Here is a 26702-nt window from a genome sequence, read left to right as displayed (position 1 = left end):
AGCGTTAGAAATATTCTCACCATTCATAAGCAACAGGTCCAGTATCACCTCCTCCCACATGAGTTCTATTAGCAGCTCGACAAGCACTGAGTTTTATTGGTTGATGTAAAGATAGTATCTTTACTACATGACGGTGATGCTTTGAAGTTCAGTTTAGTCAAATGACCTTATAGCAGGATTGCCAACATTTTTTACCTTTAGCGTCCATGGTGCATGTAGCATTTATTTTAACAACTACAGTGGCATCAGACTCCTGATACAGGCCAGGTGACTGAAACACAGGCCCTTGTTGAGTCATGCCTTGCTTTGATTAAAGTTTTACAGTGTCATCGTTGCTGCGTGTTTTTGCTATTACTACTGCCAGAACAGTTCTCTCTGTAGAGAATCCATCATTTCCTTACTTCTAGAGAACACTTCAAATGGGGTGTCCAAATCAACATCCAGCAGATTGAGTCGCCAAGAAATAGTTTGTCCCCTTTCATAGCAATTTTGTAAACATCTTAAATTAAATTTCTATTTCTTCTGCCTGCCTTCAATATTGGAGCAGTTTTTTTTTTGTTACATTTGTACCCCATGCTTTCCCACTCATTGTGGCTTACATGGGGCAATGGGGGGTTAAGTGACTTGCCCAGAGTCACAAGGAGCTACCTGTGCTTGAAGTGGGAATCAAACTCAGTTCCTCAGGACCAAAGTCCACCACCCTAACCACTAGGCCACTCCTCCACTTATGCCGCGAGATAGGTGCCTTGATGTACATTCTGAGCACCAATTCTATTACAACATCTTGCTGCCAAGGACACATTTCACCTCACAAACATATGCTCTAAATTAGAAGTAATTGAGTGTAATAAACCTAGTGTACTTTATTACACTGTGCCCAGAGTGACTTTCAGAGAGCTGAAGACAGAAAGATACAGCATGAAGCGATTCCACAACTTTCAACCACTTGACACAATTAATATTTGGATGAAGCAGTTCAGGGCTATATAAAACCAAGTACATATAAAAATACACCCAGTATTCCATGGTTCACTGCTCAGGGCAGGCCTTATTATTACAAGTCATTCTTGGGTCACAGAGTCCTTCCACATCTGCTGGTAAGATTAAGAAGTCAGGAAAAATGTGATATAGAGAAAATTCAGAACTCAATAATAAAACAGAGTACAGTTTCTAGTTAATTGCCTGAAAAGGATATGGACTGGAGGAGCAGTCTTTGGAAATAGAAAGAATATCCATGCACCTGACTTAGTGAGACAATTTCACCCAAAGACTAGGCCAGGAGTAAAGAAAGGGGGTTGAATATTATGAAACTCCAGGATTTGAACCAGTATGTATCAGCATCTGAGGCAGAAGGGTTAATACTAGAGCCACAGGAATACAAAGAAAAACACACTGCAATGTGCACATGGTCTCTCCAACAAGCTGATGCTCAGAACTGAAGCGGTAAGCCAACAGCACAGAAACTATACTGGTAGAACAGCACTGAAACCTAGCTTGCCAATGCTCAAAGGAAATGATATCCAAATTATATGCACACTGTAAAAGCAAAAGCAGTGGGGGAGGGGGGATGCTTGGTATATACACAGAAGAGTTTTGTGGTAACCTGCAGGCACATGTGCATCCTGAGCCTTCATTCCTGGCACATGACTCTCAGTAGTCCTGGCCATCTCACCAACTCAGTGGCCAGCCTGCCCCCAGGACCTAGCAGCACAATTTCTATGAACCCCTGATAGGGCTCTCAAAACACCTCAATCCCACAGGGCCTATAGCCATGAGATGCCAGAATGGATTGGAGAGAAAGAATGCATGTTTCCACCTCCTTCCTTTGGGAGGAGGGTTTAGGAGACCCAGGATCTGGTGCTGTGGTGATCCACCTTAGTTCAAGTGGTAACCACAGCCTGGTGAAGGCCATCAGCCAGTTGATATCACCTAAAATGCAAAACATGAAGGATTGGGGGGGGGGGGGGGTAGTATGTGGAAGGGAGGGGCAGTTTGGAGACCTACAGGGCCTTCCACTGATACAGGGACCATTTGACATTGAGGGTTAGCCCTTAATGAGAGGGGGCCTGATGCTTCCACCCTCTGCATGACCCGCAGTACCAGCAGCAGGAGTTGCATTTGGACCCTCATCTACACTACCGCAGGCCATTTTTCAGTGTGCCTTTGTAAAAGGGCCCCTAACATTGCTCTTACTATGTGGCCAAGCGGGGGGGGGGGGGGGGGGGAGCACTTACTGTCACCCCATTGAGGTGGCAGTAAGGGCTCCCACGCTAACCCGGTGGTAACCGGATAGTGCATGGTGCTGCCCGATTACCACTGGATAACTTCTACACTAAAAAATCATGGCTGATTTTTCCTAGCGCAGGAAATGGTGTGCGCTAGGGCTGGAACTACCGCCGGCACCCATATTGGGCCGGCGGTAGCTCCGAATTGGTGCATGGTAAGCTCAGGTTGGGCTTACCGCCACTTAGTAAAAGGGCCCAGCGGCGTACCAAGGGCGGGGCGGTGGGGGCAGTCCGCTCCGGGTGCACGCTGCTGTGGGGTGCAGAGAGCAGCCACACGCCTGTCGGCTCCGCTGGTTCCCTGCTCCCTCTGCCCCGGAACAGGTTACTTCCTGTTCCGGGGCAGAGGGAGCAGGGAGCCAGCGGAGCCAAGAGCCGCGCGGCTGCTCCCAGCAGCTAGAAATGCACCCGGGGGGGGGGGGGGGGATGTGCACATGGGCGATCCGCCCCAGGAGGCAGCCGACCTAGGATCGTCATTGAAAGGGCCCCCAAAGGGAATTAATCTCTTGTATTTAAAGCTAGGTTTTTATTAGTTTCCTGTTGTTTTGGTTTAAGATTTGTCATGATTATTTGTTTTATGGATGTTTATGTTGGTTGTGATCCACCTTTTACATGCTGAATGACAGGAGCAGAATAGAAGTGTAAAAGTGTTTTACATTAAATTTAATTAAATTAAAATCTAATCTAATCTGTATATTTATAGCCCGCCTAGTTCCTAGATGGTCCAAGCTGGTAAGGCACATTAAAAATTTTAAAAAATTATAACAGAAAATGCCAAAAACAAGCTAAGGGGCTCTATTACAAAAATGCAATAAGTTTTGCGGTTACTATTAACATATGGTAACTGCAAAGCCTGTGTGGTCATTGCAGGGGGCATGCCTTGAATCTGCCCTGAGTTTGGTGCACAGGGCACACAGTTAACACTTAGCCACATTTCAAGCCTGGACTCTGCGCTATTGGCCTAGCCATGTAACACAATGGCCATGCATTAAAATGTACAGCTATGCGCACCATTCCAGATATGCTGAAAGGTCAGATATCCCTCCCTGATGTTGGATCCCCCAGATCACACCCAACACTCCCTAGTCACACCTGACACCCCCTGATCAAGGCCTGATCCCTCCAGTCACACCCGACACACTCTCTGATCAAAGCTCAACACCTACCAGTCACACTCAATACCCCCTCTAAACAAGGTCCAACATCCGCAGTAACACTTGATTCACTCTGGACCTATCAAGCCATATATCCTCTTGCATTCATGCACTAAGGATCAGATTCTATATATGGCACTGAAAAAAAAACATGCTTAGAACTATTCTATAAACCTAAAGTTAGGTGTGGTTTAAGGAATATGCGCAGCATCCATCCCCACAACTAAAATTTAGGCACTACCATATACAACCAACTAAAACCTGGTGTAAATGCCCGTGCCTAAGTGAGGCGTGGATCGGGCATAGTCTATTTTCTTAAACTCCATTGGCTCCCAGTTGAGGCTGGGATAACTTTTAAATTGGGATGATTTCTATGGAAAATTATGCAAGGATCAGTACTATCTTATTTGATAGCTCTTGTGCAGTATGCACTCTATGGAAAATTGTATAATACTCGAAATTTTCTCTTGTTTCATTTTGCAAGCCCTAAGGGTATCATTTTGAACAGAGAGTTTATGCATCTGTTTGCATACCAGACAGTTAAATTCTGGAAATCTGCACCTAATAACTTACGGTTTTTACCATCTCTTGCCTTGTTTAAGAAGGGTCTAAAGACCTTATTCTTTTCTAAATATGTGTCTAAGAAATAACAGGTATTATTTTGGTTGGGTTACCCTATATTTGTTACATCCTAGCCATATTGTGGTCTAGAATCTTATTGTAATCTGCTTTGAACTATGCAAATGGAACTAGTGGACTATAAGAAATTAACTGTAACTTTTAGGAATGCCCGTGACCTGCGCATGCCCCTCCCATAGCCATGCCCACTTTTGAGATCCACTCATTAGAATGTATGCACACCATTTTACAAAATACACTTAGAAAGCTGCGTGTGTAAATTCTAATTAGTGTCAATTAGTGCCAGTAATTGTTATTGGCCAATAATCAGCACCAATTAGCTTGTTAATCAATTAAGTTGCCTGCACAATTTGGTTGCACATGCAACTTTAGTCATCATATATAGAATCCAGGTCTAAGTGATTTTCATGCTTAAATTATAGAATAGCGCTGAGCACTTCAGTAGTATGTCTGCACGTAAGCACTAAATCTAAGCACCCTGCTATAGAATAAGGGAGGAAATATATATATAAAAAGGCAACCATTGCAGTTGAATCAGGAGAAACCCTATCATATTTTGAAACATTAAAAAATAACATAGAAGTATTCCGTAAAAGTTGATGTTTTTACGTAGTTTAATTGAATGTCCTAAGATCTGGGCACTTCCATATGACTCAGATTGATCACTGTTAGAGACAGGATGCTGGGCTTGATGGACCACTGATCTGATCCATCATGGTACTGCTAAAACTAAAGCAGCAAAAACAAAAGAACAAAATCTCCGCACAGACACACAGGAAACCAAAGCAAAGCAAAGATGGGAAAGGGAAACCACAAGTCCAGCCACAAATAGGTTTATTGAAAAATGACCCAACTCGGCCAAGTTTTGGCACTCATGCCGTCATCAGTGTATGCCTATATTTGTCTAGCGTTGGAGGCACGCCTATTTATGTGTTTCATATGCTAATGAAGAGATTGTGTCTTTGACCTCTGAAGAATGCGTGAGTGCCGAAACTTGGCCGAGTCATGCCATTTTCAATAAACCTATTTGTGGCTGAACTTGTAGTTTCCCTTTCCCTTGACTATTTCTGCACTGATAAAACTAAAACCTTAGACTTCAGAAGTACAATTAGTTTCTAGAGTCAAATAATTATTCATTTTTTATTAATTTGTCAAGAATATGTATATTTTAAAAATACTGTATTCAAAGATGTTAAACTCTTGTTTTTTGTCTCTAGATAATAATCTCAACAAAATGGCTCGAGTGATTAATACCTATCACACGTATGTAACAGTTCCGAGACTGGCTGTACAGGATGTGGAGGAAGAAATAAAGAGAATGGACAATGGTGGATGCAGGTTAGTAAAACTCATTTGGCCTAGTTTTGAAAAGGAAGCAGAACTATGCTCACAGAATGCACTAAACCAGTGGTTCCCAAACCTGGTCCTGGAGGCACCCCAGCCAGTCAGGTTTTCAGGTTATCCACAATGAATATTTATGAGAGAGATTTGCATGCACTACCTCTAATGAATATTCATTGTGGATATCCTGAAAACCTGACTGACAGGGGTGCCTCCAGAACCAGGTTTTGGAACCACTGCGCTAAACAAAGCACATATGCAGGCAGTCTTACAACGTGACTGTATTTTGGTTTTTGAAATGGTCTCTGTCATGAAAAATAAGTATGAAAATGACAAAAATTATTGCATAAGTTGATTAACAACCAAAAACCCTTCCCTCCCCCGTTTTACAAAGTCACACGGTAATTTATTTATTTATTACATTTGTACCCCGCGCTTTCCCACACACAGCAGGTTCAATGCGGCTTACATAATAGTAAATAGAATTACAAAGTCTTGTAAGAAGAATATTACAAACTGTAATAAACATAGTAATAGTAAGAATAGAATATATCAATTGAACATGGGAAGGTAAGCAAAAGAGATTGAGGGGTATGGTGTAGGGAAGATGAAGAGAAAAGACTGGGGGATGAGTATAAGGTGATTGGGAGATATCTAAGGTATAATCAAGGTCAGAGTAGGTAATCAAGGTAATGCCGACACAGCCCATTCACTTTGAATGGGCATATCAGCGTTCACCGGCAGCTGCTAGCTTTGTAAAAGGGGAGGTTGTTTTGTACACTGTCAAAGATAGAGCTTATTGTCTGACATGTACTATTATTAACATAGCAGAATAGCAAAGAAGATCATTATAATCATAAAGAGGTTAATTATATAAAGTTGCATGCCAATTTTATATCTCACAAATGGCAGATGAAATTTAATGTGGACAAATGCAAAGTGATGCACATTGGGAAGAATAATCCTAATTATTGTTACCTGATGCTAGGGTCTACCTTAGGAGTCAGCACTCAATAAAAAGATCTAGGTGTCATTGTAGACAATATGCTGACATCTTCTGCCCAGTGTGCGGTGGCGGCAGCCATAAAAGCAAACAGGATACTAGGAATTATTAGGAAAGGGACACTAAATAAGACCAATAATATTATAATGCCTCTGTATCGCTCCATGGTGTGACCTCACCTTGAGTACTGTGTTCAATTCTGGTTGCCGTATCTCAAAAAAGATATAGAAAACCAGAAAAGGCTCAAAGAAGATCGACCAAAATAATAAAGGGGATGGGACTCCTCCTATATGAGGAAAGGCTAAAGAGGTTAGGGCTGTTCAGCTTGGAAAAAAGACAGCTGAGAGGGGATATGATTGAGGTCTATAAAATCCTGAGAGGTGTAGAACGAGTAAAAGTGAATCGATTTTTCACTCTTTCAAAAAAGTACAAAGACCAAGGGACACTCAACGAAATTCATGGAAATACTTTTAAAACAAATAGGAATAAATATTTTTTTCACTGAAAGAATAGTTAAGTTCTGGAATTCGCTGCTGGAGGATGTGACAACAGCAGTTATTTATTTATTTTATTTATTGCATTTGTACCCCACATTTTCCTTCCTAGTGGTAGGTTCAATGCGGCTTAGTTAGCTTATCTGGATTCAAAAAAGGTTTGGACAAGTTCCTGAACAAAAAGTCCATAGTCTGTTATTGACATGAACATGGGGGAAGCCACTGCTTGCCCCGGGATTAGTAGCATGGAATAATGCTACTAATTGGGTTTCTGCCAGGTACTTGTGACCCGAGTGGAGCAGTGGCCTAGTGGTTAGGGTGGTGGACTTTGGTTCTGAGGAACTGAGTTCAATTCCCACTTCAAGCACAGGTAGCTCCTTGTGACTCTGGGCAAGTCACTTAACCCTCCATTGCCCCATGTATGCTGCATTGAGCCAGCCATGAGTGAGAAAGTGCTGGGTACAAATGTAACAAAAAAAATTGGCCACTGTTAGAAGAAGGATACTGGGCTAGATGGACCATTGGTCTGATCCAGTATGGCTATTCTTATGTTCTTCCCCCCCCCCCCCCCCCCCCCAGTTTATTAGGTTTTAGTACGTACAAATAACAATATTCTTATATTGAGCACCAGTTCTATAAGACAGGGGTAGGCAACTCCGGTCCTCGAGAGCCGCAGGCAGGTCAGGTTTTCAGGACATCCACAATGAATATGCAGGAGATAGATTTGCAAGCACTGCCTCCATGGTATGCAAATCTATCTCCTGCATATTCATTATGGATATCCTGAAAACCTGACCTGCCTGCGGCTCTCGAGGACCGGAGTTGCTTACTCCTGCTATAAGAGAACCTTGGTCCCAAGATTCTGTTATATAATACTAACACAAGCCACCACTGCTATGCCAAAAATGTAACTTGCCATCAGTTATGCTGACCATAGATATGGTGTAACTGTTGACAAATTAGTGCGACAAGGGTGTGCATAACTTCCAGGATTCAGTAAGTTATGTATGTCAATTGCATCCCCACCCAGGCTCCACCCACTGGCATGGACCCTAACAGCTACATGCCAAACCAGTTATGCACACTTTATAAAATGCTGTTTAGTGCACTTACACGCCTCACTGCCAGTTTTCTTAGTAGTGACATGCAAAAGTGGTGGGTAACTATAGGCGCCAATTTATAGCATTGCTTTCTACGTGTCTAGGTTATGTATTTAGAGGTTAATTCTATAACACAGTGCCTACTAAAGATGCTAGTTATGTTACCTAGTTTAAGCCTATTCTATAAAGAAAAGTATGCAAAAGGGTTACAAGCTAGGACAGTGGTTTTCATTAATGTTTAAACTGGGGCCACTTTGGATTCCATTGAGCTGAAGGAGAGCTGCCAAATATCTTACCATTTGGGGCCATGACACTGCTGACCAGCGTGTGTCAATGACATCCATCCTCGCCCAGCCCACCTTCAAACTTCATTGGGGGGTATCCTCAAGGATGTGAGCATTGGAGGGGTTGCTCTGCTATTGGGGTTGGGTGCCAGCCCCTTTATGGCTGGAAGCATCAGGTTGCAGCTTAGTAGCCCGATGCTCCCAGGCTATAAAAATTACCCTAGCTTTGAGCTGGGTTATTTTACTGGCTATATTGTGACTTGCAATGTGCACCTAGTGCACACAGCAAGACATAGTAACATAGTAAATGACGGCAGATAAAGACCTGTACGGTACATCTGGTCTGCCCAACAAGATAAACTCATTTTACATGGTATGTGATACTTTATATGTATACCCGAGTTTGATTTGTCTTTGCCTTTCTCAGGGCACAGACCGTAGAAGCCTGCCCAGTACTGTTCTTGTACTAAGTTCTGAAGCTAATATCGAAGCCCCTTAAAATTTACACTCCAGCCCATCCCTATCTATTCAGTCATGACCAGGGCGTAGACCGTAGAAGTCTGCTCAGCTCCCGTTTTGTTTCCAATTACTGGTGTCGCCACCCAATCTCCGCTAAGATTCCATGGAACCATTCCTTCTAAACAGGATTCCTTTGTGTTTATCCCACTCATTACCGTTTTCATCTCCACCACCTTCCGCGGGAGGGCATTCCACATATCCACTACCCTCTTCGTGAAAAAATACTTCCTGACATTAGTCCTGAGTCTGCCCCCCTTCAACCTCAATTCATGTTCTCTAGTTCTACCGCCTTCCCATCTCTGGAAAAGGTTCGTTTGCGGATTAATACCTTTCACATATTTGAACGTCTGTCTCATATCACCCCTGTGTCTCCTTTCCTCCAAGGTATACATGTTGTAAGGGGCCAGGGAAAAGTTGGACCAAAAGAATACGGGAACAGGGGCTCAAGCAGGTAGGAGGTTACAAATAGAGAAAGTTTCTGTATCAAGTTTATTTATTTAATTTATTTACATTTGTACCCCGCGCTTTCCCACTCATGGCAGGCTCCCAGTACACCGAGGGTTCGCCCCCTAGTGGCCGAGAGACCAGCCCGAGTATTGAAGAGGGGGAGGAACTACCAGTCCCAAGAACCCTCTCTTCCTAGGCAAGTCACACAGGAGCTGGGAGGCGGGGATTGGGAAATGATTTCTGATGACAGTGATGAGGAATAGGTGGGAGAGCCAGGGGAGGAGAGGACTAGGGATTATGATAAAATGGAGGTAGCTGAGGAGCCAGGGGAGGAAGGTATGGAGATTGCAGCTCTGGCTCAAGCTAAAGAGAATGCAAGGAGAGGTTTCCTGGCAGCCACGCTGAGCCAGTTGTGGAAGACTGGAGAAAGAAGGTTGAGGCAATGGGGAAAAACCCTGTGGGAAAGATGTGCCAGGTAATTTGCCTCAGAGAATAGAAAGGGGTGTTGCAGAGATTAAGCACCGGAGTAGAAGAAATGAAAGAGATTTGTTTGTTTGATGAACTGTGACTATGTGAAGAAATATACTGATGTTGTAAAGGTGTAGAAGCACATTAACTGCTGAGAGTTTTGAAAACAGTGTCTGAAAAGTAAAGGCACAGTAAAGCTTCCTCCAGCTGTGTGCAGGACTGAGGTGAGAAAGAAGTTCTACTGTGAAGCTGTAAGCAGTACCAGTATGGATTGACTAAATAAGCTTCCATTTATAAGAAGTCCTGCAGTTGGTGTGCATTTGTGGAGAGGATAGTCATGAAGATAGAAAGAGCAGCAATTCTGGCAGTAAGGACTGGAGCAGAATAAAGAGTTAAGCAAGGACCGGAGTTGTGGCAGACCTGTCCAGTTGGCAGTGCATCTGAGGAAGCTAAGCAGGGCTGACCTAGGCCAGACCTTGGATGAGGGACCGGCTGACAATGTTCAGGTCAGCAAGTCTCTCCTTTTATGTAGGAGGCAGGGAGGGCCGAAGTGCAATGATGCTTAATCAGACATATTACTATGCCAGTTGACTCACCAGAGTAATATGTGTTTCACTGAGCACTTGTAACACTATTAAGCAGTGCTTTTTTTGTAGAAAAAAAGGTGCCGGTACTCATTATGGGCGGGGTCACCACATATGGCTCCACCCCTATGATAGCCACACCCACATTAACCACACCCCCTATACCAGCCATGGCGCATATAAACAGACATCATTGAAAATATTATAGTACTATAGGAGAAAAAAATAACGTGATTTTTTTTCATGATAAATAATCTCTGTAAGCTCTTACAGCTCCAGTATACCCAGTGCAAAATAAGACAGCCAATGTAAATTCTCAAATTGGACATATTACAAACACTAAAATGAAAATAAAATGATTTTTTTCTACCTTTGTTGTCTGGTGGCTGTTTTTCTTTCCATATTGGTCCCAGTCTGTGATTCTGCTTTCCTTTGTTTTCACTTAACTCTTCTGTGCCATTTGTCATTTTTGTCTCCTTTTTCTTTGCTTTCTTCAATATTTTTCAGGCTCTCTCTCTGTCCAGATTTAATTCATTCTTACTATCCATTCTTTAATTTCCTTCATCTACCTGTGGCTTTTCATCTTTTCCTCACCCTTGTTCTCCCCATGCCCCTTCCTCTTATTCTCCAGTCTTTCTCTATTCCCCTTTTCCATCCAGCAGCTCTGCTTTCTCTCCCCATCCTTCCAGTGTCTCCCCTATTTCTTTCTGCATTCTTCCATCCAGCGTCTTCCCTCTTTCTCTCCCCATCCTTCCGTTTTCCCTCTCTCTCTCTCCCCATCCTTCCATCTGTTTTCTCCCTCTCTCCCCATCCTTCCATCTGTTTTCCCCCTCTCTCTCCCCATCCTTCCATCTGTTTTCCCTCTCTCTCCCCATCCTTCCATCTGTTTTCCCTCTCTCCCCAATCCTTCCATCTGTGTTTTCCCTCTCTCTCCCCATCCTTCCATCTGTTTTTTCCCCTCTCTCCCCATCCTTCCATCTGTTTTCCCCTCTCCCCAATCCTTCCATCTGTTTTTCCCCTCTCTCCCCAATCATTCCATCTGTTTTTCCCTCTCTCTCCCCATCCTTCCCTCTGTTGGTTCCCTCTCTCTCCCAATCCTTCCCTCTGTTGGTTTCCCTCTCTCCCCAATCCTTCCCTCTGTTGGTTTCCCTCTTTCTCTCTCTCCCCAATCCTTCCCTCTGTTGGTTTCCCTCTTTCCCTCTCTCCCAATCCTTCCCTCTGTTGGTTTCCCTCTTTCCCTCTCTCCCCAATCCTTCCCTCTGTTGGTTTCCCTCTTTCCCCAATCCTTCCCTCTGTTGGTTTCCCTCTTTCCCTCTCTCCCCAATCCTTCCCTCTGTTGGTTTCCCTCTTTCCCTCTCTCCCCAATCCTTCCCTCTGTTGGTTTCCCTCTTTCTCTCTCTCTCCCCAATCCTTCCCTCTGTTGGTTTCCCTCTTTCCCTCTCTCCCCAATCCTTCCCTCTGTTGGTTTCCCTCTTTCCCCAATCCTTCCCTCTGTTGGTTTCCCTCTTTCCCTCTCTCCCCAATCCTTCCCTCTGTTGGTTTCCCTCTTTCCCTCTCTCCCCAATCCTTCCCTCTGTTGGTTTCCCTCTTTCTCTCTCTCCCCAATCCTTCCCTCTGTTGGTTTCCCTCTTTCTCTCCCCAATCCTTCCCCCGCCCCCCCCCCCCCGCGACACTCCGGGCGAGTCCTGCACTTAGTTTTTTTTTTTTAAGACTCAGAACGTGCGAACGATGCAGCCGGCAGCGATTGAAAGAGGCTGTCTGGGCTGGCGTCTGCGTCGGAGCTTCCCTCACCCTCTGCGAGTCCCGCCTTCGTTGTTACAACTTCCTGTTTCGCGGGACTCGCAGAGGGTGAGGGAAGCTCCGACGCAGACGCCAGCCCAGACAGCCTCTTTCAATCGCTGCCGGCTGCATCGTTCGCGCGTTCTGAGTCTTAAAAAAAAAACTAAGTGCAGGACTCGCCCGGAGTGTCGGGGGGGGGGGGGGGGCAAAAAAAGGTGCCGGTACGCCGTACCGTTGCGTACCGGCACAAAAAAAGCACTGCTATTAAGCATAGTGTGTTTGCACAGCATAGTAAAAAATAAAATAAAAATAGAGGAGAACACAAAGAGTACAACGGTTTCTACATAGTATATAGTTATATATTTTGAAACCAGGACGTAGTGTTACCCCAGTATTATTTCAGTATTAAATTTTAACTGCCAGACCCTAGACCATTCTTCTAATGTTCGGAGATCCCTTCTCATCGTTTCTACTCCCTCCAGGGTATCCACTCTATTGGATATTTTCGTGTCATCCACAAAAAGGCACACCTTTCCTTCCAACCCTTCAGCAATATCTCCCACAAATATATTAAAAGAATAGGCCCCAGCACCGACCCCTGAGGAACGCCACTGCTCACCTTCCTTTCCTCCGAGCGGATTCCATTTACCACCACCCTCTGCCACCTGTCGGTCAACCAGTTTCTTATCCAGTTCTCCACTTTTGGTCCTAAGTTCAACCCTTTCAGTTTATTCATGAGTCTTCTTTAGGGGACCGTATCAAAGGCTTTGCTGAAGTCCAAGTAGATTACATCTAGTGCACGTCCCTCATCCAGTTCTTTGGTCACCCAGTCAAAAAAGTCAATAAGATTCGTTTGACAGTTTTGGCATATCTGGCTAAATGTGTAGTTAAATTAGGTCAAACTAAATATAATTTCTTTTCACCGGAACAACTGAAATCGTTTCTAGAAATGAAACAACTGAAGTAAATGTAGAAAATAATTTGGAGAAATGGCAGCTTTTACTTCTGTAAATGTTATTTGTTGTGATTACTTCTCTAATTCTATCACTCCCCCCTCGTGTTTTGAGGTCTAAGAAAGGTTAACTGTGTTTCTTAAATGATTAGTTAATTCTAATTTTCTCTTCCTGTATAAGATATTTCTTCTTTTCCTTTTTTTTTTTATTTTCTTTTTTGAGTTTTGAATAATGCAGGATGAGAATATTAATATTACTTATTACTTGCCTATTTTATGTTCGCAAGGTTATCCTTGTTAATGATATATTGAAAATATAAATAAAGAATTAAAAAAAGATTCGTTTGACAGGATTTTCCTTTGGTAAAGCCATGTTGCCTCGGGTCCTGTAACCCGTCAGTTTCTAGAAAGTTAACTATCCTTTCTTTCAGCAGCGACTCCATTATTTTTCCTACCACCAACGTGAGACTTCTGTAGTTTCACACTTATTCCATGTCTCCACTTTTGTGAAGAGGGACCACATCCGCTCGTCTCCAATCTCGCGGAACCTCTCATGTCTGTAAAGATCTATTAAATAAATCTTTAAGAGGTCCTGCCAGGACCTCTCTGAGCTCCTTCAGTATCCTGGGATGTATCCCATCCGGCCCCATAGTTTTGTTCACCTTCAGATTCTCTAGCTGTTTATAAACTCTTTCTTCCGTAAACGGCGCAGTATCCACTCCATTCCCAGATGTTCCCTCAGCAGCCAACCGTGGTCCTTCTCCAGGATTTTCCTCCGTGAACAAATATTCCCTCCTATTTGTTTTAAAATTATTTCCATGTAACTTCCTCGAGTGCTTCCTAGCAAGGCTACAGAGGTTAGGGCTCTTCAGCTTGGAAAAGAGACGGATGAGGGGAGATATGATTGAGGTCTACAAAATCCTGAGTGGTGCAGAATGAGTAGAAGTAAATCGATATTTTACTCATTTCAAAAGTACAAAGACTAAGGGACACTTGAGGAAGTTACATGGAAATACTTTTAAAACAAATAGGAGGAAATATTTTTTCACTCAACAAATAGTTAAGCTCTGGAACTCTTTTCCTGATGATGTGGTAACAGCAGTTAGCATATCTGGATTTTAAAACAGTTTGGACAAATTCCTGGAGGAATTGAGATAGACATGAGAAGCAACTGCTTGCCCTGGGATTTGTAGTTTGGAGTGTTGCTACTTGCTACAATTTGGGTTTTTGTCAGGTACTTATGACCAAGCAACCTTCAACAGCTGCTTCTATCATTTACAACAACTACGCTGTTTCTCTCCATACATTGAGAAGGCAAGACCTGTCTCAGTTGTGCATTCCATGATAACATCAAGACTGGATTACTGTAATGCACTCTACACTGGTCTGACTACAGAGGGTTTGCATCAGCTCCAATTGATCCAGAATGCTGCAGCAAGACTAATAGAAGATTGTAAGTGATGTGACCACATCGCACTACATTTTCAAAAACTTCACTGGCTACCAGTACAATACAGGGCTAAATGTAAAACTCTGTGTCTGATCTTCAAGGCCCTTAAAAGAAATGGCCCAGAATACTTGAAGAACAGGATCTCCCTCCACACACCTCTAAAGTCATTAGGGTCCTCCCAAGAAGTATCCCTAACCACAACCTCTGTAAAGGACATTACACAATGTGATATCCACAAGTGTGCTTTCTCCGGAGTAGCCCCCACACTCTGGAATACACTCCCTGAAAGTCTCCGCTTAACACAAGACTATCTCTACTTCACAAAGCACGTGAAAGTTTGGCTCTTCGCCCAGGCCTTTAATGGAAGAAGTAACAACTTGCTATTCACACACAATGAGTGACACCGGCAGCGCATACTGTAGCTGGACATGTTTATCCATGCTTACCTTAGCTAGGATTATATTCATTCATCTTTCTGACTTTGCGGACAACTTTCTTTAAATTAGTCCCCGTATTTTCTAATTCTTGTTACTGTCTTATCTCTGCATGTTTCATCTTTGCTTACGCCCTATGCTGTCTATTAAAATGTTTTATTGTGTATTATGGTGATATTGTAATGTAGCATACTATACCATACCTTGTATTGTTATTTGAATATTTTTATTGTTGTGATTATCTATTGCCTATGTTTGATTACTTATTCTTGCTATGCACTGCCTTGAGTGAATTCCTTCAAAAAGGTGGCAAATAAATCCTAATTAAAAAAAATAGTCCACCACAGTGGACATAAGCCTCACTAGTATACACAGTAATGATAATTGGTAATAGTGCACACAGCAAAGATAGTGGTCAGTAATAATTGCAGCCTGTTAATCCTTCATAATAAGTACAAGAGTAATAGTCTTTATCAGGAAATAAAGGCTTTAACTCCCTCAGTAAAGAATACGGCGGAGACAGATTTTGGTAATGAAGACAGCAGTAATAATTCTCTGGAAGGTGCTTAACAGCAACAATCCTTCATACAGAGTTCAGCAAGGATAATCCTCCTTGGCAAAGCTCAACAAAATAATCCTCTATAAAGAGTTCAGCAAAATATTCATCCATATAACAGTCCAGTACAATAAATCTTCATCAAGCATTGCCATATAATTAGTCGTCATTAAAAGAGTAAGACAAGGTTAAAGCTTAGGGCTCTTTCTGTGGCCTGACTAACCCTTCCCTCCAGCTCCTTCTGCTTTTACAGTTTCTCACAAATGCTTTTTCAGGTAACACTTTTGTGTGTTGCTTGTATCCAAAATGCTTTTAAATTAAGACAAGCTTTGACCTCCTGACAACAGAGGCTGAATATAGGTTATTGCTCTGTCAGGAGCAGTAAATCCCCTCCCTCCTTTTTCAACAACATAGCAAACACTTCTAATATAGATTAAACTATCCCGTTGTGGTCTAACTAGAGCATTTGCAGATGGCAATTCTTAGACCAGCAAACAGTGAACTTTACTTAAGTCCATTTCCTCCAGCATTTTTGTATCTGTTTCTTGTGGTCCCAGCAACCATTTCTTAGGTTCCTCTCTTCTCACCTGTGCAGAAGGCAGCTTGGGAGAATGTCCTAGTCTGTTCCTTCTGTTCCACCCTCCCTTAGCACTAAGGCAGTATTTTATCCTATTGCAGCAGAGTTCAGACCCTTTGCCTTCAGCTGGCCCTGGCTTATAGTTGCTGCTCTGCTATGGCTGGGAAGAGGCTCCTCCTGACCCCCTTTTTATGCAGGAAAGGATTCTCTTTAACCTTTAACTCTTGTACTGGTCTTGACCGCAAACCCCCTCTCTGCAACCTCCTTCTTCTTTGAACTGCTATGATAGGGGAACTAGGGGCTCTCTGCTTATGTATCTGTGTATATTCTTGTGCCTCTTCATTGACAGAGGAATAATTCTGTAATATTGTGTAGGTCCCTAGAGGAGGCAGTAGAAGATGGTGACTCTGCACTGCATCGAGTGGACAGTACCGAAAGCTGCACTGTTTGTCCCTCCAGGCATAGCTCAGATGTGGGGAGAGGAGCAATACAGAGGTGAGTCAGATATTTCTCTATGCATTATATTATAATTAAATAAATATGATAAGTCCCATTTTGCATAGAACATAGAGAGTGGACTTGAGACATCCAGGTCTGGACGTACTCAGTTCCAGTGGTTTTTAGAAAAGGATCTGCCAACGTAGAGCTTTTTCTGAAATACCTGCAGAAGTTCACGTATATTTGCTTGTATGTGTCATGGGAGCAGCCATTTTACAAATACACACATGGGAAAAATCAATGGACAAAACTTGACAACTTACACTTGTATGTCAGCCATTTTGCAAACCTGTACAGGTAAAAGCTGCTAATTACATACAGAGTCGTCTATATCACAAAACCCTCAAGGATCAACAGCTGCTACTGACCTCAGTGGCGACTCTTTTTGCATGAGCTCATGGCTCGCCTGTCTCCTCATTGGTCTTGTTAATATCACTGTAAATTTATTTCAAACTACTTTTTTTCCTTCTTTTTTTTTCTAATAGTTTTACATTTTAAATATGACACTTAGCTTATAGCTTCAAGTTCGTTTCCAGATCCGCTGCCAACAAAGGCCATGGTTCACTAGGCATTAAGCTACTAGCTTCATCAGAGTGCGGAAATTTGTGTCAGAGGTCTGCACCCTGATGAAGCTGGTTGCGGATCTGAAAATAAATTTGAAGCTATAAACTAAGTCACCCTGGATAGTCATCTGTCTTGCTCACCCTGGTCTATGATCCTGCTCATCCTGTTGTTCTCCCCTGAGGGGGTCTTTTTATTAAGCGGCAATAAGCTCAACGTGGGCATACTACTCGCTAAACCGGAAGTACCGATGGGCTACCGAAGCAGCCTGGCGATAGTTCCCACCCCCCAGCATGCGCCATTTCTGATGCTTCAAAAATATTTAAATTTTTGTAGCGCTGGTTTTTACCCAGCAGTAATCGCTGCCTGGTTACCGCCGGGTTGGCGTGGGAGCCCATACCGCCTCCTCAATGGGTGGTGTTAAGTGCTCCCCCCTGAAATGGCCATGTGGCAAGTGCTTCACTTGCTGCACAGCCATTTCTTTTAAAAAAAAACCTTTTACCCGCTGCGGTAAAAGGGGGCTTCAGCGCACGTCAAAAACATGTGCTGATTCCAGCGCAGGCCCCCTTTTGCCGCAGCTTAGTAAAAAGACCCCTTAGATAATTAAGGTATATGGAAGGATCTATCTTAAATGACCATCTTTAGCATCATACTTATAGAGAACTAAAAGCAGACAGATGAAAAATTGGCATGTACAACAGAAAGCAACCAAAAAAAGAATTACAGAGAGGAGAAAGCTGTCTCAGGAAAGACTGACAAGAATAGAAATATGGAAAGTTAAGAGGCATATGAGCAGAAACATAGAAGGAAAAGCACAGTAAGATTATGGACTTTTTTTATGTGCTATATTTACAAATGACAAGTTGTTTAACTTTTTATTGAGCTTTAATTCCTGAATTGTGTTTGTTTAATTTAGACTATACTGATTTAATACAGTTGAATAATTCATTATTTCAAAGCAAAAGACATGAAGTCAAAAAATTCTATGTTTTCAGTAAATGTTCTGATTATTAAGGCAACACAAGGAATCGCATTTGCTTCCTGGCTGATGAAAACAAAACGTCTTAACTTGTAATTTACATATTAAATCTGGGACATGCATCAAAACTCTTTGCCACACTGTACAACCTGGTATAAGCTGTGAAATAGGGCTTTCCATTGGGTCCTTCAACCAGCCAATATTTTGCCCTGTTTTGCATCAGCAACCAGGAAGGTTTTTGGGGAAGAAGGGTCAACGGTTATTTTGCCTTCAAACTAAAAATGGGTTCTCCTGCCTGTACTTAGCGTTTCTTATCTGATAGAAAGCAAAACAGCGAAGATGACTAACAGAAACAAAAAATAAAAATCAAAAATATGTAGAAAAACATCAAAATCTAAAAATAATCATAAAATATGTATTTAAAAATATAAATACATAAAAAAAGACAACACTTTGGTTGTAAAAATTAAAAAATATATACTTTATTAGCCATAAAATGGTAGGGAGAAAGGGACTCGACACAGCTGTGTTTCGGCCGTTCAGGCCTGCGTCAGGAGTCTTCTCACCGTATGCTGGTTACTAATTCTATCCAAATATGAGAGGAATATGTATATCTTTCTGCTAGTATTATAGCGTGAATTATACTCAGAACAATGTCAAGCAGAAAAGCTCAAGGCAGCGTTTCATATCTCTTTATTGATATTGTAGCGATAAATCATACTCAAAACAATGTCGAGCGGAAAAGATCAAAGCAGCGTCTCATGTCTATGAAATCAAACTGAACTAGTATTTATCTGATGCCATAGGCAGCCATGAGCTAAGAAAACAATCTCTTTATTTTTCCAAACATAAAGCAAACACAGATTTCACTATTCTTTTTTACCACTTGTAGACTAGGACACTTTCTGATTGCATTGACAGACTGGGAGAAGAAGACATTAGATGATGGTTATCTATCCCCAGATTCTTTCTTGGAAAGAATTCAAGGTCCACGGAGCAGTTATAAAAATAAACCAACGCCCAGTGATGACAGATCAGATGAAGAGATGTGAGTTTGTAGACATATGCAGCTCTATGCATGTACGACCTAGTCCTGCCCATCTGTATTCTGTGCCTGTCCTATCCATCTGTTTTCATGACTCCCTTTAAGTCATGCAACATAAAGCATAATACTGTCCAAACTCATCATGTTTTATTTTAAACATATTATTATGTTAATGAAACATAACATAGCTGGTAAATGCATTCATGCTAAAGGAATAGAGTTTGCAATGTAAATTAGTATTTAGTATATGAATCCTTAAAAAAAAACAAAACACCATATTTAACTTCCATTTCTGTATCTATTACTGTCTGACCTTGATGAAGTGCCTTGTCCTCCACCTATATTACCAAGACTGCAAAGGAAAAAAATATGTGGCCTAACAGTGACTTTCTATCTCAAGAAAACGTATCATGTACCAGTGGTTCCAAACCATTCCTTGTGCTCTCCTATCCATTCTAGTTTTCTGGATATCCCTAATTAATATGCCTATTGTACATCATCAATCTTTATTAAATTTCTTCCCACCTCTATTACATTATTAAAATCTCACACACTATGCTGTTCAAATGTCTAAAATCTCTCCTCACACATAACAAGCAATATCACACATTAAGTACACCTGCACATCAAAATCCATGGAGTACTAAAGTTCATGTAGTTTGGAGACCAGTCCACAACCCTTATAATACCTTCCAGCTGCTAGTTGAAAATGCAACCAATATCTCAATGTTTCTCACTTTGGCCAAAATCCATTAGACTTCACAAAATGGAAATTTAACTTATCTAAATCTTCACCGGTTCAATCAAGTCCACCTCAGATTCAAGTGTTGAGTTTAGGTTTAACCTTTGTTCCCACTCAATTCCATAACGAGTTTGAGATATGAGTAAATTTACAAATTTCTTTTTCGTAAATTACGTTTAAGATAGCATTTTGGTGATAGCAATTTGATGATAAGCATGAGTCCGAACCATCAATTGTAACATTTTTACAAAAATATAATTTGCCTTCAACTTGGCTACCGCAGGGTCCTATTGATCCTGCGATCGCCATGTTTCAGCAATGGGTCCTGCATGATCTCCGAATTGCTGAATCACATATGGTCAGGGGCCATAGCAATTTATCTTATGAGCAACATTGGGCCATATATGATCTTCAAAATGATGAATCGATTGTGATAATGCGGGCAGACGGGGGGGGGGGGGGGGGAGAGGTGGTAGTGCAGGATAGATGTAAATATGTATAGGAAGCCTTGAGTCAATTAGCAGATGAAACATTTTATACAAGGTTAAACTAAGATCCCACTGAGAGATATCAACAAGTTTATACATTGTTGAGTGAGGCATCATGTGAAGGTGTTATATCTGTTCGTGAGTTTCAATATATGTTTAACCAATTTCCCAAGGTTCCGATGATTTATTTTATCCCAAAGATTCATAAAACTCTTGTAAGCCCCCTGGGTCACCCGATTGTATCAAGCTGCGGGTCATTGTTTGAACCCCTCTCCCAGGTTTTAGATTACCATCTTCGTCCCTGTTTAAAATCTATTATGTCATATGTAAGGGACTCTGGTCATCTTTTGGAATTGTTAGATCAGGTAAAAGTAACAGATGATTCAGAAATTTGTCTAGTAACGTTAGATGTTACAGCATTATATACAAATATCCCGCAAGGGGATGCTGTGGAAATGATTGAGAATCTAATAAATACTTTGCCTTTATCTGCACCTATGGTGTCTCTACTGGGGGCGATGGCTAAATTTATCTTCCATAATTTTTGTACTTTTCAAAATCATTTTTTTTCAAGTGAAGGGTGTAGCCATGGGGTCGATGGTAGCCCCGACGGTGGGATGCCTTTACATGGCCTAATTTGAGAAAATGTTTGTATATACATCAAGGTTCTTTTCTGATGTGGTAATATGGCTACAGTATATTGATAAAATTTGATATGATTTTCAGTTAATATGGTGTATGGTGAGGTATTTGATTTATTAGCTATTTAGAGATATTGTTTACCTCAGTTTAGATAGTAGGTCCCTTGAGTTATTGCATAATTATACAGTATATTGACGACAAATTGTTGATATGGCATGGGAATAGAAAAAACTCAGAACAGTTCACTGAATATTTAAATTCTGTAAATGAACATATTAAATTTGAGCACCGTATTGGTGAACATGAGGTCAATGTTTTGGATGTTAATGTTCAATGGACCGAGGGATACTGTAACACTCGAGCGTATCAGAAAGATACCGATCGTAACGCCATTCTTCATTATCGTAGCCATAAACCTCAGAATTTGAAAAATAGTATCTCCGTTAGTCAGTTTCTATGCATTCGCAGACTATGCATTTCCCGTATAGAATTTCAAAAGCAAGCTGATCAGATGGTTACCCGATTTCAACATAGGGGTTACCCTCAAAAAATAATAGAGGGCTGTAAAACGAGCATAAAATTTCCAACGGGACTGGTGGAACCAGAGGATTCCGGAACAAGGCAAGTCCTCTTTAACTTGTGTTTTACCATATACTCACATGTCCAGAATGGTAATACAAATTATTAAAAAAAAACATTGGGCAATATTAGGGATACATGATCCATTTAGATCTATGCCTAGGTTTGCCTTTACTTGAGGCATGAACTTGGGTGAACGGCTTAATTTCCATTAAAATGAGTTAAAATATGTTACAGATAACATGGTAGAGAATGGGCCATCAATGTGTACATTGTCGATATGCACTTCAAGTGAAGGAAATTCAAGTTCCCCACTCCCCTGGCAAGATATACAAGTTACAAGGACGGACTGATTGTAATTTTATAAGTTGCGTTTATGGTATACGTTGTCCATGTGGTTTATGGTACATTGGCCAGACCACACGGAAAATTACGGTACAGATAACCCAACACCTTAGTAATTTGCGCACTGGACGCACAGAAGCCCCCTTGGTGTCCCATTGAGAACAGAAGAAACATGTTGTGCAGGACCTACGATTTGTCGTGCCTAGTGGTTACTGCAGCAGACTCTGATCCTGGGGAACTGGGTTTGATTCCCACTGTAGCTCCTTGTGACTGTGGGCAAGTCACTTAACCCTCCATTGGCCCAGGTACAAGATAAATACCTGTATATATGTAAACCGCTTTGAATGTAGTTGCAAAATACCAAAGAAAGGCGGTATATCAAGTCTCATTTCCCCTCTAAATCAAATTATAGTGGAGAGGGAGGGTAATGTTCCCCTTATGACATTGAGGAAGGAGCAATGTTTAATTTTCCTATGGAATATGGTAACTCCCCATGACCTCAACAAGGAGATTGATTGGCTCAGTTTATAATGTGGAAGGTATTTAAATGCTGTTTTCCTGACGTGCACCATGCGCATGCATGGGCGTCCGTTTGGGCGTTCCCACGAGGGTATGGCGCCATGATCGAGAAAGCGGCTTATTGTAGCCGGTAAGTGTTATACGTATTTTTGGTTTAGATGCCATATTGTGTAAAATAGAAGATTGCAAACTAATATTTGTGGTGCTATTGCTGTTTTACTTAGAGACACTGACCCCTGAATACGCTCAATGAGCGCAACATGTACGTGTTGGGTTACAGTGAGTGGAAATTTAGCGTGAGCTGTAACAAGAAGAAACTAGCATGATTTAATAAGATGTTATACTTTACAAATCAATGAGAGGAATATTTTGGAGAATGGTCATACGTTCATCCTTCTGGATTAAAGAAAAGGTTTCAAATGAACTATGGTGGAGTATTAATATTCTTGGAAAGATAAACTGTGAGTAACCAGGTGATAGCTCCGACTCGATTGGAATGGTGAAGATTTGGATAAGTGAAATTTCCATTTTGTGAAGTCTAATGGATTTTGTCCAAAGCGAGAAACATTTGGATATTGGTTGCATTTTCAACTAGCAGCTGGAAGGTATTATAAGGGATGTGGACTGGTCTCCAAACTACATGAACTTTAGTACTCCATGGATTTTGATGTGCAGGTGTACTTAATGTGTGATATGCTTGTTGTGTGTGAGGAGAGATTTTATACATTTGAACAGCATAGTGTGTGAGATTTTAATAATGTAAGAAAGGTGGGAAGAAATTGAATAAAGATTGATGATGTACAATAGTTGTTTGAGAATTGTTATAACGAATGCAACTAATATGTGAAACTGTACCCCAATAATAGTGTTAATTAATACACATCAGCCTGGTTCTTGGAGATAATATATATAGTTACAAGCCTAAATTTGTATAGAATGTTTAGCTCAGAAAACCAGACTTTTATGTCTGTGGGAGCAACACTGCAACAATATTTTCTGAAAGGCTTATTGAAAATGTAAAGGAACAAGGAAAAATAGGTGGATTTGGCCTGATGCACATTTTACAACAGCATCACTCCAGGGTTTTATTCCTGGAATTAATGCTATATTCACATATAGACAACAATTTTGTTACTTACGTGTGAAAATGATGGCGTTTGCAAAATTTTATGTGCAAAGGGAAGCTGATTAAGGAGCTTAGCTCCAAAGCCTTTTTTTTTTTTTTTGCATTTCACAGTAGCTTTTAACCCTCGAGAGGTTAAACACAATCCCCCCTTCCCCTCCTCCAAGCTTTCCTCCAAAGGCCAGGTCTAAACAAGTAGTCAGCTAAAACTTATGTGTGATATGATGCGGATGTAAGTGCCAACATTGACATCTTCCCATATATACATGTATTGCCAATATAAAATACATAATACATGAACATTTTAAAGGCCTGCCCAAACCATGCCCAGAACATGTGTCTACCTTGGTGTGATAGTTTTTTAAAAATCACTTCTTTATATGTATATGGATTTACACATGTAAATCAGCTTTTAACACCTGTAAGTGGCTCCTAGAGGTCCCAAGATCACCTCCTATATCTCATTCATATTGGTTAGGGATGGCTCCTTTCCTGTTTTATTATGGCATTCTTTTCCATATTTTCTAGAAATGGCAGTATATCAAGACTAACAATAAACATAAACGTATCCTGTCTAGGGAAGGGGAAAAGAACTTTGTACAGTAAAATCCAAAATTGTAAAGGATGGTAAGACTTCAGAGGCATTATACTGCCCCTTACAAGGTGCTTGTCTATTTACCTTTACAACAAAAAGATCACATATTGATTCTATTTTGGTGTTTCATAGGGACCAGTATCTACCTGGTGCCTTGGCAGTTCACAATGTTAACAACAGCAGTAATAAAGATGAGTAAGTACTTTATACTTTCAATATAGTGAAAAAGAGGAGACATTTAATAGTGAAATGTGCAATATTTGGAAATATGACTTCTTAAGCTGCAAAAATGACTGTATAAGAATTTTAACAAATACCAGACTATTATGTCAATGGTTCAACATGCATTGACAGTGAAATTAGTCAATGCTAATCAAGCTTTCATTTTAAATGAAAAGTTATTTTTCACATTAGTGTTATTGAATTAGTAACTCAGATTAGAAGTTGTGTGTATAAGGTGACAATTGTACCCTTTCTTCCATAGAGAAGAGAAAAAGTGGAAGAAAAAAAGAGAAAAGGGGGTAGGGAAGGAAAAGTGATTACACTTTAGTTTAGCTGTTCTCTTGGTAAATTTCTGCTCCACAGCTTTAGAGGATCAGATTCCTAACTTCAATCCCTTTTTCAGCAAGTCTGACCACAAAGAGAAAAAGATAAAGGACAAGCAAAAGAAAAATGACAAAAAGGACCCAGATAAAGATAAGAACAAGGAGAAAATCAAGGGAAAAGAAAAGAAAAAAGGTGATAATAATGATAAGAAAAAGGAGTAAGTGTCTTGTATTAAGGAACCAGATCAGTTACACCAGGGGTGGGCAACCCATAACCTGTGGGCTGAATGTGGCCCTTCATTGAATTTTATGCAGCCTCTGAGACCATGGAAAGTATACCCAGAAAATGTCATTAACTAGAATTTTGGTGATTTAAAATACTGTTTTTCACAAATATTTTCAGACTAGCCATCTAGTAGTTTATTTCTATTGTTTTTAATTAAATTTTTTAAACTTATTTATTTATTTACCACAGAAGGTTTATGGTGCTCTGTGCATTTCCCGTTCCAACATTACATAACGTTGCGGCCCACTAGGGGCAGTACTGACATCCATGTTGCCCTTTATTTAGAAAGGTTGCCCTCCCCTGTGTTACACAATAGTCGAGTAACCATAGAATGACCTAGATGTATAATTGAACTGAATTCACTACATGACTATAAACATACATATTTCAGAGGAACCAGCAATATAATTTGTGGAACAGTAAAGATCTCTTATCAGTTACCTTTCTTTAACATATTGTCATATAGCCGTTCTTCCAGTAAAGAAAGAACCCTGTTACTAAGAAAAGTAATCACTTCACAAGTATCTTCCACAGAGGAATTTATTGGCAAAGAACTTTTCAATACACCATGCTAGACTGAAAGCATCAGTATCATATATATTGCAAATGTGTGCTTCACAATCTTATATGTTAGTACTGAGCTTCCATATGAGCATCAGTATGAGGATTCATATTACTCTATTCAGAAATGCATTGAAACTAAATTTACATAATCATTAACCATGTACTATCACGATTAGTTTTATGTTTTATCTTTTCATGTTTGGTATGTTTTTACCTTTTAAATTTGTCTACTCTGTTACTGCATATATTTTGAAATTTACATGCAACTATTATGTATTAAATATTAAAGGTGCACCAAATCACATCAGTGGTGAAACAAGCATTTTGGTCCCGAGCAATAAAACATTTGGATAAATTTATGAGACATTGAAAAAGACAGATTTGTACTTCTACCACTGAAACATATTCTATCTTCATCAGAAAGAGAAAAATCTATGTCTGAGATAGTCCTACTGTGTATTGGAGGAAAAAATCCTCATAAGACTATATAACTACTACTACTACTACTTAACATTTCTAAAGCGCTACTAGGGTTACGCAGCACTGTACAGTTAAACAGATAAGGACAATCCCTGCTCGAGGAGCTTACAATCTAAAGGACAAATGTACAGTCAGTCAAACATCTAGGGTAATGTAATATATTTATTTATTTATTATCTCATTTGTACCCCACAGTTTCCCAACAATGTCAGGCTCAATGTGGCTTACAATGCACCACAGAGGCAGGCGCCAATGTAGTAAAATGAAACTAATACAGCAAACCTACAAGAGATAATGGGGAAGAATAGGAATGGATGGAGATAGAGGGCAAACTGTGAGGGAAGAGGGAAGGGGGATATGTCCAAATGTCTTTAGGTCGGTGTGGTTCCAGCAGTGGAGTCACTGGGACAGCCCGCAGGGTAGGCACTTCTGAATAACATGGTCTTCAGTGATTTCCGGAAAGTTAGATGATCTGTAGTGGTTTTGATGGACTTCGGCAAAGAGTTCCAAAACTGAGTCCCAATGAAAGAGAAGGAGGTAGCGTACGCAGTCTTGTACTTGACTCCATTGCAGTTCGGATAGTGAAGGGTAAGATACGAGCGGGAGAGCCGGGACGCATTCCGGAGCGGTAGGGAGATGAGATCTATC

General features: G+C 40.9%; 1 protein-coding gene across 1 annotated transcript in view; it reads left to right on the top strand.

Annotated features, from left to right (window-relative positions):
- Nucleotides 1-5309: 5309 nt before the first annotated feature.
- Nucleotides 5310-26702, top strand: part of CNGA1 (cyclic nucleotide gated channel subunit alpha 1) — a 34292-nt gene continuing 12899 nt past the window's right edge. The window contains exons 1-7 of the mRNA XM_030192199.1: nucleotides 5310-5413; nucleotides 16439-16558; nucleotides 18994-19149; nucleotides 24113-24211; nucleotides 24312-24374; nucleotides 24664-24714; nucleotides 24805-24942. Of these exons, the coding sequence (XP_030048059.1) occupies nucleotides 5310-5413; nucleotides 16439-16558; nucleotides 18994-19149; nucleotides 24113-24211; nucleotides 24312-24374; nucleotides 24664-24714; nucleotides 24805-24942 (731 nt within the window). The remainder of the gene's footprint in view (nucleotides 5414-16438; nucleotides 16559-18993; nucleotides 19150-24112; nucleotides 24212-24311; nucleotides 24375-24663; nucleotides 24715-24804; nucleotides 24943-26702) is intronic.

Source organism: Microcaecilia unicolor, chromosome 2 (genome assembly GCF_901765095.1).
Source record: "Microcaecilia unicolor chromosome 2, aMicUni1.1, whole genome shotgun sequence".
Lineage (NCBI taxonomy): Eukaryota > Metazoa > Chordata > Amphibia > Gymnophiona > Siphonopidae > Microcaecilia > Microcaecilia unicolor.
Note: the sequence above shows the minus strand (reverse complement) of the source record. Positions and strands in the feature narration are given on the sequence as shown.